Here is a 15,995-nt window from a genome sequence, read left to right on the forward strand (position 1 = left end):
TCTTTCACCTCTATTGGCCAAGTCCCGTTTCTCTGTATTTTTAAATCTCAGATCTTCTAGGATTTATCTTATTAGCAATAATTGAGAAATTCTATCTTAAACATTGAAATACCACAAAGCGTGTCAATATGTCCTTCAAACTCAATAAATCATATGCAAGGCTGAACAATGCTTCCAAATTCATTGAAAATCTAAGAATTTCCATTTTATTTCAATTTGGCCCTTGCTGAGTCTAAATTGTCATTTTGAGGCAAAAAGTAGCCTTTCGTTGCAAATTTCCAGATTTCCACAGTCCCAGCTTTCCAGAAACACCACTTCCAATCAACTTATCTCTAGACAAAAAAAAAACGATCAATAAAACTATTTCTTTTTCTTAGCTTAACAAAAGGGTTATTGCATTACATATTTGGTTCTCCAACCGGCTGGATTCGTACTAACAATTTTTACTTAGTGCTTTTTTAGCCACGCAGATTTTAATACACAAATTATATTTTGTTCTAAAATTTCAGAAAATTATCCTGAATCAAAGTTAGTTTTACAGGGGGAAGGGGTACAGAGGGGCATTTTTCCCAGAAGCAGAAATTCTAGGGACACAAAATTTCAAATAAATAATCTAACAGTTGTTATCATTTTGTAACTTTTGAAGTTTTATTAAAATGGAATACAGGGCGCAATTAATAAACGAAAATAATTAATAAATGATTAAATACTTAATAAAATAAATTAAAAAATAGAGACAATTAAATAATAATTTGTACACGATTATAATTAAAATAATTAATAATAATTAAGTTATTAGATAATAAACAATTAATTCATAGTTTGATAATTTTTGCTAAAATTTGACCTATAAATTTTGTGAAAGGCGGCGGGATTACTGAATTATACTGTTCTGAATTATCTATAAACAGAATCAATGGGAATGATCTTACCCCTTGAGTAAAGACGGAAGGATTCCCCTGCTCTAGCATGTCTTCTAATTCTTGGTCCGTTGTTTGTCTTCCCGCTAAAAAAAAACAAAAAAAAACACAATAAATATACGAGTACAAACAACAACAAATACAATTAAGAAAAAAACAAATTTTGATGATTTTTTGAAAAAAAAAATACAATTATTCTAACTGCAGACACAAGTCACAAATGAGCTGGGCTACAAGTTGAAAGCCAGACATTTATATGGACTTGAAGGTTTACACTTCTAAAAAAAAAAAATATAGTAATAAAAAAAAATCTTCGACAGCAACTTTGCCTATTATAATAATCGTTTTTTCTAATATACACAAAATTTTAGTTCGACTCGTGTATAAGTAACAAAATACATATAAAAAAAATGTTGGTGCGTTTTGTGAAGTTTACAGGAAAGGGTCATAAGAAAAAAAAAATCCAAGTTGATTGTCTTTTTAAACGAATTTCAAGTTTATTCCCATTTAATAAGAATAATAGCTTCTGTTTTTCCTATGGAAACATAAGTGGTTCAGTTCCAAAAAATATATTACGATCCTCTTTCAATTTACAATGGTGTACCTCAGGGAACGCTGCTAAGCACAATTTCGTTCTTGGTAATGATTAATAACATTGGCATTAGCGTGTTCTATGGAAAAAAACTAAGTTTATGGACAAACACTCCGAAGTTAATTCTTTATTTTACTTTTACGGCAATTTTGTTTTCGGGAGACAAATTACTTTTGCTAAATATATACGAAATTCCGCAACTGAGATAGGGACAAAGGAGAGCATACTAGTTGATTCCGTCTTTTTATCCTCTTTCCAATACTAATCGATTCACTAGCAAATACACCCCTCCCACTCCTGATATTATCACGCACAGCTCTGATGACGTATCTCTCTGTTATATCAGCCTAGTCATATGTTATATCTCCTATATTAAACTATATTAAACCGAGTGGTTGGTGTGCTAAATTTGGGATCGTTTGTCCAAAGGGCGGGGGTTCGATTCCTGGTGTGGCCGATTATTTAGTTTGGGACTGGGGTCAGTAGTGTGACTCTTTAAGCTCAGCTAGATACGACCCAGCTTTTAATGGGTACCTGGAGAAATCTGGAGAATGTAGGCACAAAGGAAGTACGAAAGCACAGGATGGCTGGCCCCAACCCCCCATTGTACTTCCTGGTGGAACGGCCTTGAAACAGAGATCATCACCGTCGGTTCGGACTTTAAGGGTCTATTGACGTATTCTTTTTGCCCTATCCTACCTCCGGATGTGATTGAGTCTCTGATTTACCAAAAATTTTCTTTGAAATGAATTAAAAAAGTGTATAAAAATCGAAGGGAACCTGATAATCTGATTAATAAAAACATCTTGCGTATTATAATGTAAGAATATCATTGTTTGTAGTGTTTTCTTTTAGTTTTCAGATATTCCTTGAGCTATATATGAGACCATCATGGGCAAGGGGCATTTACTAGTGAATCGTGTATTATATTTGGAAAGAGTATAAAAAAGGAGTCAAGCAAGTGCGTTCACCTTGTCCCTATGTCAGTTATGGATTCTCATATACGCTAACATTATAATTTAAGATGAAACTTCTTCGTATTTGCTTTAAACTCTCTAAAGAGCTTCATTCATCTCAGAAATAGATCATTTTACACAGACAATTTTGTAGAACTTAAACCATTTATGAATGTAAATTCATCATAAAGATAGAAATATTAAGACTGCCTAAGGGTAGATAATGTTGGAATATTAAGCCCCCTGGAAGACTAAAGCGGTAGACAGTTAAGTAAACCTGACCTTTAAAATATTTATGGACTTACAAAATGATGAAAACGAGGTTGGCTTAACGACTTTCCTTCAGGAGAGAAACTTACTAAAGGATTAGGGCTATATAGAATGCCCTGTGATGGGCTATGAATTTAAGGCTAATCAAACATAGTAGGAAATATGATACTGTAAAATCATATACAGCAAATCGACTTTTTGATTTTTTGTTTGTTTACTTTTCATTATTGCTTTTCATTTTTTCATCATTCCTTTTTATTTTCTTAAGTATAATTAAATTACAGTTGAAATAGACCAGAACATTCGTCCAATTTCCAGTAGTATCGCTTCCATCAACCTTATTTATGGACTTGAGCAATAATGAAAACAAGATGAACCAGATTTAGTTAACAATTTTCCTCATGAGAGAACTTACTACGTTTTCCTCATGAGAGAACTTTAAGTGTTCTTAGGACCAGCTTTTTATCAAACACGATATGACATAACCATACAATACTACTTTCTACTTTCTATACCAACAATCTACTTTCTTATTTCTTTAGTTTTAGTTTTAAATCATTTTTATTCTTAAATAAAATTAAATTACTCCTGAAACAGAATAGAACATTGAAGTCCAACTTCCAACTGTATCGTTTCCATGGATCTATTTTATGGGCTTATGAAATCAAGAAAATAAGATTTAGTTAACAGCTTTTCTTCACGAAAGAAACTTAAAACAACATTTTTAGCGTCAACTTTCAACAAAATATACACAACGACACTACAAAATCACATACAGCAAAAAATTTAATTTTTCTATTTCTTTCTGGTTTTTGTCTGTTTTTTCTTTAAACACTTCTTTGGGTTTTCTTTCATACACAAAAATTGCTGCTGAAACAGAAGAACATTCGAAGTCTAAACATTAAGCAGTACAATTTTCATTGCCCTCTGAGGAAGTTTTAGGGGGCAGAGGGGGCACTTGCCGCGGGCGCAGAAATTTTAGGAGCGCAAAATTTCAAATAAATAATCTAATATTTATAATCATTTTGTATTTTTTTTAAATATATTTTTACCAGGGTTGCAGTGGTAGCTGGCAACCTAGTAAGAGACAATCAAGTCCCATACTAGGAAATATAATAGCCCACAATATCCTAAAAATCGTATCAAATCAAAACACAAAGTATACTATTAGAACCGCCTTGTCCAAAACCTCTATATAGGAGACTTACAGTTCCTTGCCTTAAACAGGAAAAATCCATTAGCTTGAAAAAGAAGAACAGTGGCTGAAATCACGATATTCCGCATCAACAACCTCTTTTTTTTCCGTTTTTTTTTCTCCGTAGCTAACGGGGCACTGGAACATCGTAGCGAGCTTTTTAATGATTCATTTTCTCAGAAATCACTGTATTTAGAAATTTTTTGTAATTAGCAAAAAGAACTTTTTTTAAATCCATTTTTTTCGAAAAACTGCAGTTTCTTTAACAACGGAATAAGGAATGGTGTTAACATTATCATGAATACGAAGAAAACATTTGTTGTCATTTTTAACTACATAAAGGATCAGTATATTATTTTATACATGGTGCTTATATAAGTTCCATTGGGACTAAAATAAAGAAGAGGGCGCAGTTGGTAGTAAGTATAAGCAAATTAAATCCGAAACTTTCATTTTTCTTATATCTTTTCCCGTATAAAGTGAGAAAAGTAAGATTTAAATAAATGAAAGAATTTGTCAATAAATGAAAATTTTTCCTGAGAATTTTTGGGAGACACTAGAGGCACTAATCAAGATTTTGTCCCGAGCTCAAGAGAGGCAAGAACTGCCACTGGCCGACCGATTTTAGGGACTTTAAAAATTATGAAAACAATATTAACGTTTGGTTAACAAGAAAGAGTAATATAACGTTTTGAGGGCCAATTTTTAATATAACGTTTTAAGGGCCAATTTTTTTCTCAATGCGATACTGCAAGATAAAAACTGCAGAAATTTACTTTTCCTTTTCTCTTAGTTATTTTTATGTGTTTTCCTTTCATGATTTCTCGTTATTTTCTTTAATACATTCAAATTGATGTTGAAACGGATTAGAACATTGGAAGTCCAGCTTCCAATAGTATCGTTTTCGTACATGTTTGTTTTGTCTTCTTCTTTTGTGACTTTCAGAATGATGAAAGCAAGATTCAGTTTACAGCTTTCCTTCACGAGAGAAACTTGATACAGTATTTTTGGGGCAAACTTTTTCATAAAATATCCTGGATTAAAGTGAATCTTTAACAAATAGCCCCACCTTTGTTTGACTTAAAGGTCCTTTGCTTGCATTCATTAGAGCCAATTCTATTTTAAATCGCCTCAGAGATCCAACGCAAAATTTCATAAATATTCAAATCATGGACATAGTTAATTGAAACTCAGCGTATATGATCCTCTGCGAACTGAACTAATACGAAATGGAAGCAGAAAATAACTGTGAGGTATAGAAAGCAGCCCCGGACTTTTTCTATAAAAAACAAGAGCTAAGAGCTCATATGGCACTTGTGACGAGGTCGGAAGAGCCGAGAGCTCAAATGGTACGAGGTCGGAAGAGCAATGGTACGAGGTCGCCCCCACTCCCCCAAAGAGACCGGATCCGCCCTTCCAACTCCCCCGAATGTCACAGGATCTGGTCGAAATTTGAAAATAGAACTTTATAGCACAAGATCCTTCTAAATATCAAATTTAATTAAGATCTGGTTACCCTTTCGTAAGTTACAAATACCTCAATTTTAAATCTAAGCGTTTCCCATCATTTTAGGTCTCCCCACCCCAAACTTCCGCCAATGTCACCAGATCCGGTCAGGATTTAAAATAAGAGCTTTGAGCCACGATATCCTTCTAAAAATCAAATTTCATTGAGATCCAATCACCTGTTCGTAAGTTAAAAATACCTCATTTTTTCTAATTTTTCAGGATTAACCCCCCCCCCCCAACTACCCAAAAGAGAGCGGATCCGTTCCGTTTATGTCAATCATCTATCTAGGACTTGTGTTTATTTTTCCCACCATGTTTCATCCCGATCCCTCCACTCTAAGTGTTTTCCAAGTTTTAGGTTTCCCCCTCCCAACTCACCGCCCCCATCACCAGATCCGGTCGGGATTTAAAATAAGAGCTCTAAGACACGATATCCTTCTAAACATCAAATTTCATTGAGATCCGATCACCCGTTCATAAGTTGAAAATACCTCATTTTTCTAATTTTTAAGACTTACTCCCCCCCCCCAACTACCCCTAAGAGAGCAAATAAGTTCCGATCATGTCAATCATGTATCTAGGACTTGCGCTTATTTTTCCCATCAAGTTTCATCCCGATCCCTCTACTCTAAGTGTTTTCCAAGATTTTAGGTTTCCCCCACTCCAACTCCCCCCAATGTCATCAGACCCAGTCGGGATTTAAAATAAGAGCTCTGAGACACAATATCATTCCAAACATCAAATTTCATTAAGATCCAATCACCCGCTCATAAGTTAAAAATACTTCATTTTTTCTATTTTTCCGAATTAACCGGCCCCTACTCCCCCCCCAGATGGTCAAATCGGGAAAACGACTATTTCTAATTTAATCTGGTCCGGTCCCTGATACGCTTGCCAAATTTCATCGTCCTAGCTTACCTGGAAGTGCCTAAAGTAGCAGAACCGGGACTTTAGGTTTTCTCCCTCCAACTCCCCCCAATGTCATCAGATCCGGTCGCGATTTAAAATAAAAGCTCTAAGACACAATATCATTCCAAACATTAAATTTCATTAAGATCCAAATACCCGCTGATAAGTTAAAAATACTTCATTTTTTCTATTTTTTGCGAATTAACCGGGCCCCCACTCCCCCCCAGATGGTCAAATCGGGAAAACGACTATTTCTAATTTAATCTGGTCCGGTCCCTGATACGCTTGCCAAATTTCATCGTCCTAGCTTACCTGGAAGTGCCTAAAGTAGCAAAACCGGGACCGACAGACCGACAGACCGACAGACAGACCGACAGACCGACAGACAGACCGACAGAATTGGCGACTGCTATATGTCACTTGGTTAATACCAAGTGCCATAATTACAATTTTGACGTAAAATATAGTTCACCACCACTAGTAGAAGTTCCAGTTTATATTTTAGAAAATATTGTTCTATTTAGACTGTCAATAAATCAGCTCATGGGATGACAATTGAGCTGAAAGAAATTCCTGGTAAGCTGTTGTTGTTTTTGGCTTTTTAGATTAAAAATTGCTAGCAGTGTAATTTAACATTACGATAATTAGAAAATACAACAAATTACAGACAAGCAAAATTAAAACATAATTGGTTAAAAAAAGGAACTTGAGTCTAGACAGTAAGCGTATCCAGTAACAGCAGCTCCAACAGCTTAGAAATGTGCCATAATACAAGCACGTAGGGTATAGGGAGGGAGTTAGAGCTCATGCTACCTGCAAATCTTAAAGTTACATCTATAACTTCTTTTATTTTCCGCACAATTTGCACATTTTGCATCCTTTATACCACTTTTGATGACGGGAACGGTCATTGTGAATGATAAGAATGATATGACATTCCGGGAAGGATGTGACAAGAACGTCATATCCTAGGTGGCATCGTCAACAGAAGTCGGTAATATTTAAAATTAGCCAGCAAAGCGGGAAGAGAAAAGCAGGTTCCCTGGATTAAATTAAATTAGCCATTTTTTTTTTTCAACAAGAAGTAAAGAGTGATATTAAAGCTAAACCGAGCAGAAAGCACCTCCTAAAAGGAGTCAAATTTAAAACGAATAGAAAATAGTGATGATTCAAACATAAAATGGATAGAAACTACACCAAACGATAGAGGCAAAGTTCAAACGAACATAAATCATAACAAATAAGCATGGTGTTGACGCCCCTTTAGACCAACCTAAAGAATAGTGTCATTTGTGCTACAGAAAAATAGATATATTTTCTAAGCTTAGATCTTTATTTAACCAATTAGCTTCATATCCACCTCAAAGGAAAGAATTTAATAGAAATAAATTTAAAATTATTGTCACACAAAGCTAGCAAAATTAACCTCATCGTCGAAAATGCACTCCTTAAAAAAAAAAAAATCCTAGAAATTTGAGAATTATATTGAATTTTTTTCTTTTTGGTACTTGTCTGTTAGACAGAACATCCTCAAGAGTTACAGTGTTTAAGATCTGACAAAACGGTTAGAATCGGTTATGATTTGCTTATTTTGAGCGAGAAAACTACCATGTAATAATATTTTAATTAAATATTTAATATTTAGATATGTTTAGGGGTTAGGTTTAGTTAGGTATTTAATATAATGCGTTCTTCGCGCCCTGGTATCAATAATTCTTTGACATAGTTTCCATAATTTTGTTTCGAAAGTTTTATGTTATCATCATATTTTGGTATATTTTATTAGGGTTAACGTGACTTCACTTCTTGAGGATGCTCTGTTTAGCAGACAAGTACCTTCTTTGTTATATATTCTTTTTTAATTTTTTCTTCTTTATATTACCTATAAAAAAAATTCAGGAGCACTTCAACATCAATCAGATACAATTTTTAATATGCGACTAATGAAGCCTTATGGCTATCAAAGAAATTGATTTTAAATCAATGACTCATCAACAGACCTTGAAAAGAGGGACTGAAACACATTGAAGCCGTTGGTGGATTGAAGGCCACTTCAGAGAAACTTAATCAAGAGCACGATTATATGAACAGAGACAATAGAGATTAGGTGAAACAATATTTGTCATGAAACTGTAAGAGCTTGGATCCATTTTGAAAGGCAGCCCAATAGCTTAAATACCAAGACAAAGCAGCGATGATTTATCAAGAAACTAAAAAGAGAGAACGGCAACATCGCAACCATGTTAAAATTAGAAAATACGAGACGTTTGATAACAAGAACAAAATTAAAAATTAATCAAACAGTTCGTGGTAACGAACTGTAGTAAGGAGCGACCCGGCTCAATAGTAGCCGAAACTCTAAAAAATGGAATTTCGATACCAATAGTTACATTAAAAAAATCGCATTTTAATGCTGATTTTAAATATTTAACTTTCATCAAGATTAGTCTTACCTATGAAAGTTACGAGCCTGAGAAAATTTTCCTCATTTTAGAAAATAGGGGAAAACACCCCCTAAAAGTCATACAAACTTAACGAAAATCACACCATCAGATTCAGCGTATCAGAGAGCCTTATTGTAGAAGTTTCAAGCTCCTATCTACAAAAATGTGGGATTTCACATTTTTTGCCAGAAGACGAATCACGCATGCGTGTTTATTTGTGTATTTGTTGTTGTTTTTTCCAGGGGTGATCGTATCGACCCAGTGGTCCTAGAATGTTGCGAGAGGGCTCATTCTAACGGAAATTAAAAGTTCTAGTGCCCCTTTTAAGTGACCAAAAAAAAATTAGAGCACCTAGGCCCCCTCCCATGTTCATTTTTTCCCCAAAGTCACCGGATCAAAATTCTGAGATAGCCATTTTATTCACCATAGTCGAAAAACCTAATAACTATGTCTTTGGGGACGAATTACTCCCCCGCAGTCCCGTGGGAGGGGTTACAAGTTACACACTTTGATTTGTGTTTACATATAGTAATGGTTACTGGGAAGTGTACGGACGTTTTCAGGGGGATTTTTTTTGGTTTGGGAGGGAGAGCTGAGGTGGGGGGTTACGTGGGAGGATGTTTCAATGGAAAAACTTCTCATGGGGGAAGAGACTTTCAATGAACTCTCCTTTTTTTAGAGACTTTCAATGAAGTCAGGATTTTTTAGCATTATTAATAAAAAAAAAAAACAATGAAAAAATATGAAAAGTTTTTTTTTTCTACTGAAAGTGAGGAGCAGCATTAAAACTTAAAACGAGCAGAAATTATTGCGCATATGAGGGGTTTACCTCCTCATAATACCTCGCTCTTTTTTTTCAAGTTCTATTTTAGTAATTTCAACTATTTATTCTACGGCCTTTATGATTCAAGGGTCATTCTTAAGGAATTGGGACAGAATTTAAGCTTTAGTGTAAAGAGCGAGGTATCGACGAGGGGTGAACTCCCTCATATACGCAATAAAAACATACGAATATAGAAGTTCGTTGCGTAAGTTAATTCGTAAGTATATCTTTTTACTAATGAAAATGTTCGTAAAAAAATTAAAAGTTCTAGTTGCCTTTTTAAGTAATCAAAAATTTGAGGGAAACTAGGCTTCCTCCCTCTCTCATTTTTTCTCAAAATCTACCGATTAAAACTATAAGAAAGCCATTTAGGCAAAAAAAAAAAATTAGTATGCAAATTTCGTTTTAATTATTTATGCGCGGAGAGCCAAGATCAAAACATGCATTAATTAAAAAAAACGTCCAGAAATTAAATATAAAAAAACAAGTTTTCTTAAATAAAAGCAAGGAGCGGTATTAAAACTTAAAACGAACAGAAATTACTCCGTATATGAAAGGGGATTTTCCTCCTCAACGCCCCGCTCTTTACGCTAAAGTTTTTTACCGTTTTAAGAAGTAGAGTTAAGAGAAAGAGTCACACTTTAGCGCAAAGAGCGAGGCGTTGAGGAGGAAATGTCGCTCCTTACTTTCATTTAAATTTTTTTTTTATTTAATACATAAACAAGGGCAATTTTCAGCCAATTAAGAAAAAGCGGAAAGCAAAGCAGGTATTTGGCAAAGAGCTAAGCCAAGCCATCCTCAACACAAAAAAAAAAACTTTTTAAGTTAATTACATCAAGACAGACAAAACACACCTTTTTTTTCTTTGAGCACTGAGGACAGAATGGTAGATGTCCTTTCCGAAATATTTGCTCTGTCTTTTCTTCATGTGGCTTAAAATTCTCATATATAGCGAGTTTAACTTTAGAAAGTATTTATGAAAATACAACCAAGACTTTTAGAAAGCTAAAAAGACACCATTCCATTAAGAAAGACAAGTTTGGCTGTCAGCGGTCGACAGCCCAGGGCAGTAGGCTAATTAGAAAATTTAGAGTTTGTAGTTTGCAGGAAGAACAAAAAACATGATTATTACATAATCCACCTTTTTATCAGTGATACCTACAGAGGGGAAAGAGAGAGAGCGAGAGAGAGACGGAGAGGTAGAGAGGGGGAAAGAGAAAGGAGAGAGTGAGAGAATGAGGAGAGAGGAAGGTAGAGAGAGAGAGATGGACAGGGGCAAGAAGAGATGGACGGAGGCAAGGAGAAAAATAGGGTGAGATAGAGGGAGACAGAAAAAGGATTCGGAGGGAGAAAGGGGTAAACACCTATTTTGGAATTCCTCACTACCTTGATAAAAATCAGTTTTTGAAAACTTCAATTATGTTTCGATGCAATCTATAGACTTAATTCGGTGATGCTCTCATTGATAAAAATCATCAAAAAAAGGAAGCTATCATTCACAAAGCGCAAGAGATAAAGCAAATCTCGAAATTTTCCAAGTCAAGGACTTTTATACATGGAATTGAATTAGCATTACTGATAAATACCGTAACTCTTCGACAATTCGTGACTAGGAAAACAGGCACATCCTACACCCAATAGCAATGACAGATGATATCAGAGGATTTTTTCCTGGGAGATTAGAAATATATCGAAAAAGAAATATCCACAATTTCAATTTTACTTTTTTTTTTTTGGGGGGGGGGGGGGTATTTCAGAATAATGTTACCCTTAGCACTCACAGGAATCCTCAGAAAAGAAGCTCATAGTACCGTGATACTTCAAATACGTAACAATTGTAGAATTCAACTCGCTATTGATTCATTTGAGCGTTGGTTCCAGTAAGACTATGAGGGTTGCGGAGATGGTGTTCTTCTAGGCTGTACTTGTCTTTAGAAACCACAGTTTCGAACCATACTTTGGTGAGTGCGGTAACAGAATCTATAATAAGTCTACGTGATAATCAGATCGTTGTCAACTTTCTCAAAAGTAATTCAATGCGTTTTGATTGGAAATTTCTGCTTCAAATCGATAACACTCGCTTCCTTCTCTTGATGGTCAAGCGATATTCATTACATCGGTAAATAGGCCTGTTCTTGAGACATCCTTTTGCTTGTAATCTTACTTATGTTGATGATTCAGGTTTTTTAAATTTGACATTGCGCTGAACGGTAAGTAGTTTCCTACCAGCGATTCGTAAACTAACGCGTAATTATGCTCGTGAATTTGATAATATATCTTCAAACCACTGAAGAAACTGTCGCGGCTGTAGTTTCATTTTTCGCTACTATTTACTATGATTGTTGGTTCATGAGGTACTCCTTGAATCTCTAATCGCTGTTTCCCTCCGCGAACATATACCCCGTGCAGAAATTATTACCCCGTGCATATTCCCGCCGTGCAGAAATCTATCAGCGTTGATAGATTGCCCTGTTTGAACTCCCCACCCAAAATTTTTATCGACTCGTGAACCCTTACTCCATGCATATCTACCTTAGTTCTGCCCTAGGATGGATAATAGATTATCATCAACAAGTGAAATGACATTTTACTGGAATATCTATGGCTATTTCGTCAGGAATTCTTTCAATAAATTAAGTTTAGTTCAACCATAAGACATGTCTTTGATAAAACGTTCTTGGTTATCTACAGCTTGACGTGGCAAATTTCATCAAGACTGGATTACTTTTAAATGGCCTTTTCTCCCTCTTCCTGAAATTACGCTGATTCTTATGCTAATAACTTGTAAAGGGTGACTTTACAAGCAATAGACTTTGAATATTCAATATAAGCATAAAATGAAGATTTCTTTTGATGTATATGTCATTTGTTTGATGTATACGTGATTATCCGAAATTGTTGAATGTCGACGTTCACCGACGTCGACCATTCATTCCATATCTCATTTTTTCCTTGGATTAAGTCAGCGTTGCCAGTCAGGTTTTCAATTTAATGCAAGATTTGATGATGATGACATGTTAGGCAAGGTTAGATTTTTAACCCATTTCAGATTTGTAACCAAATTTAACATAACCTAACTTTAACTTTTACCATCATAGCTTGCATAAGACTGAAAAAGCTGACTCGCAAAGCTAATTCAATCTAAGCAGAGAAAAGGAAATTTCGGACATTCACCGGTGAATGTCGACATTAGCCAGATTTCGGACATTCACGGTAAGATATATGCTGATTCTAACATTCCGTTTTTTAGATTTCCGGTTACTATTAACATGGGTCGCTTTATACGTACAGCTTGTCAAGACCAACAGTTCGACACAGCGAGCGAATTTTTCAGTTGCAGAATGTTCACCAAGCAAATTTTGCTATGCTCATTGTTCACGTTTTTTAATATTTATTAACTTAATTTTTATTTATTTTTACTTAAGACGTTAAGAAAATTAATGTTTATTAATTAAGACGATAATTTTGCTATCACTCAATAGCCAAAATTTGATTTTGTATTTCAAATCAGGTATTTAAAATTTGTTTCACGTTTTTAGATTGAAAAACGTGTTAAAATAGATAAAAAGGGAAAAAATTTGTCATTTTTAGCAAGTTTAGGTCATTCTCTAAGAAAAAGAAAATTATCACAGTTCTAGCTTGGCGATCGGAAAGATCTCAAACTGATTAATCCACTGTATCTCGTCCTTTCGGTGGAAGTTAGATCTGTAAGCTTGTCGCTAAATTATTTACTTCACATGGAAGTAAAAACCTTAAGGCAACTTTATACTGCTATATTTACTGCATTTCCTAGGAAGCTATGGACTTCTAATCAAGAAATAAGGTGGACTAACTGATCAGCTTCCATCTACAAAAACCTAAAGAAAGAAAATGTAGGTACCTCTTTAATGTTACACACGGTTGTTCTTCCAACTCACTAAAATCAAAGCACCCTAAGTAAACTACACTATCCGCGGCTATTCCTCTCCCCATTCACTGGACCACGAGAAACATAATCGCAAACAAGTAGGAGATGCAGGTCAGGGTTGAATTCCAACCTTCGAGGATTGGTCAAAATACCCTGTTCATCTGGATAAAATCAACAAAAATTAAGATACCCTTACTGCATATCTATCTACCTTAGTTCTGCCCTAGGATGAATGATAGACTATCATCAAGTGTGTATTCTCCTGATGAGCCCTTATGTTGGGTGGTCGCTTTTGAACTGTTTGTCTTATTTATTGTTTTAAAGATTCGGTACAAGACGACTTACGTATATATCGTCATATGCTTTTCGTCTATATGTCGTCTATATTCGGTTTATGACTACTTACGACACAACTGCCTGTCCATGGATTATTCTTTGTGGTTGATTGTGTGTGGTTGTGCTGTTTGACCTATGTAATTGGATGGATGAGTAGGGTTAAGGCCTCGTTAAAGTACTGATCTATTTTAATTACTAAAGTTAATAACTCTGATCTTTATAACGATACTGGAATAGCTCCACTGGATCATATTTTAGGTAAAAGTACTCTTTATTTTGCGAATTCTGCTTTTCTAGGTACTCTCCCACCGCCCCTACAGCAGTTTTTCTCACGGACAGGCTCAGGTAGGTACTTTTATTCTTTACATAATTCTTCTCGACGATTTATTTTACCAAAACGATCTTCTACAGCAGCCCAGAGGTCTCCAGTATATCAATCAATTCTATTATGGAACTCCATCCCTTCGGATGTCCCTCTTTTTCTTTCTGCAAAGGCATTATTTCGTCGGGTCTTTCCAATTCAATAATTTTTCTCTCTCTTTATTAATCCTTTCCTAATTTGTATGTCTCTTCTCTTCTTTTAAAATAATTTTCAGCTATATGTTAAATCTCCTTCTAAATCTTCTATATGTTCAATGTCCTTGTCTTTTTTTTTCTTTTTTTTTTGTATATATTTTATAATAGTGTTTTATTCTTGTTCTCTGTGGTCCATTACAAGCAAAGCTTCTTGGGCCTAGTAACCGCTTTACTTTTGTAATAGTTTTTTTCTTTTAGTATCAATAAATTGATTGACTGATCTTTGAAAGTAGGAAAACAGTCTTCATTTCTCCTTCTGTCTTTCTTTTTTATTTATATGTTAATTTTTATTAGTTTTATTTTTGTATATTCTATATATTATTTATTACAGAAACCGATCAGTTTTCTTTAATATACCTTTGGCTTTACGGTACCATATGGCTCATTTTTCACATTGATTTTCAGTTGACTTGGGTTCCAACTTTGCCCCTGCCCCAGGATTTGGAAGAAGTTACACCACTCTTCACAATAAGTCAATGTATTGGAGGAGAAAAGGGTTGAAAGTGAATACGATGAAAGTGCCTTTCCTTGTCTGAGTTTGAACCATTGATCTACTGAAACTTCACTAATGTTGAACAGACAGTTTGCGACTTAAGGAGAAGATGCTCAAACTTAATGCTGTCTTACTTTGGTAATGACCATCGATTTTGTTCAGAAACCGTGTTTTCAAGTCTCGTTGAATAATTTATGTCTCTAGCTCCACCTATAAAATTGCTAGTAACTTTCCCAAATGTGACAATAAACTAGGCTCTATTTTATAGTTTATTAGAATTTCAAGGATACTGCAGAAATATAAACGAAAGCGGTCCCTCGACGCTACAAACATTCGTCATTCCAAACATTGCGATGGGCGGTCTCAGAGAGTAATTCTACTTTTTTCAAATGGAAAACTATTGCAATGCAGCCATCTAAACAACTTAAGATAATTAAATAAATAATTACGATAATTAATTGAACAACTGCTTATTTAAAAATTAACTAATTAAATAAATACTAATTAAGACTGACTCAGGGTTGCCACCCACAGTTATTTGTCACTAGTATTTATACCTACGTGCAAGAGAAAAAAGGAGGTTCTCCCCTGCGAGATTAAAAGGATTCCAAAAATTGATTTAAGGCGCCTCTCTTGATTAGAAAAAAATTTTGCCGTTAGGCACAAAACCCTGAATTTTTTTCAGAGAAATCAAAGATTCAAAAAAGACGACTTGTATCAAAATTATGTTTGAAGGTCTACAACCTATGCCTGTATCCTAACACCCACCCTCCCAGCTAATAAAAGGCACATCATTAATCATTCGGTCCGAGGTTTGGGAAAAAGGTTTAATCCCATGAAAATTATTGACTTTTTTGGAGAGGAGGCACAGATTAAAGGACTCCAGAAAAGTGCGACTTCGTTGGTACGGCTTTATCAGCAACACCAACCTCCTGTCCCGTAAAACAAAGATTCCAATCTCCCTGCAAGTTGCGCAAGGTACACTGAAATGGTACGGCCACCTTCACTGAATACCAGAAGAAACCCCTTGTCACATCGTATATGGTTTTAACCCTGTGGTCTCTG

The 15,995-nt window shown here is 35.0% G+C and overlaps 1 protein-coding gene across 1 annotated transcript in view; it reads right to left on the bottom strand.

Annotated features, from left to right (window-relative positions):
* Positions 1-966: 966 nt before the first annotated feature.
* LOC136028289 (syntaxin-1A-like) overlaps positions 967-15,995 on the bottom strand; it is a gene marked incomplete at its 3' end in the record, with an annotated part of 86,241 nt that continues 71,212 nt past the window's right edge. The window contains 1 exon segment of the mRNA XM_065706040.1: positions 967-1,006. Within this exon segment, the coding sequence (XP_065562112.1) occupies positions 967-1,006 (40 nt within the window).

Source organism: Artemia franciscana, chromosome 6, assembly GCF_032884065.1.
Source record: "Artemia franciscana chromosome 6, ASM3288406v1, whole genome shotgun sequence".
Lineage (NCBI taxonomy): Eukaryota > Metazoa > Arthropoda > Branchiopoda > Anostraca > Artemiidae > Artemia > Artemia franciscana.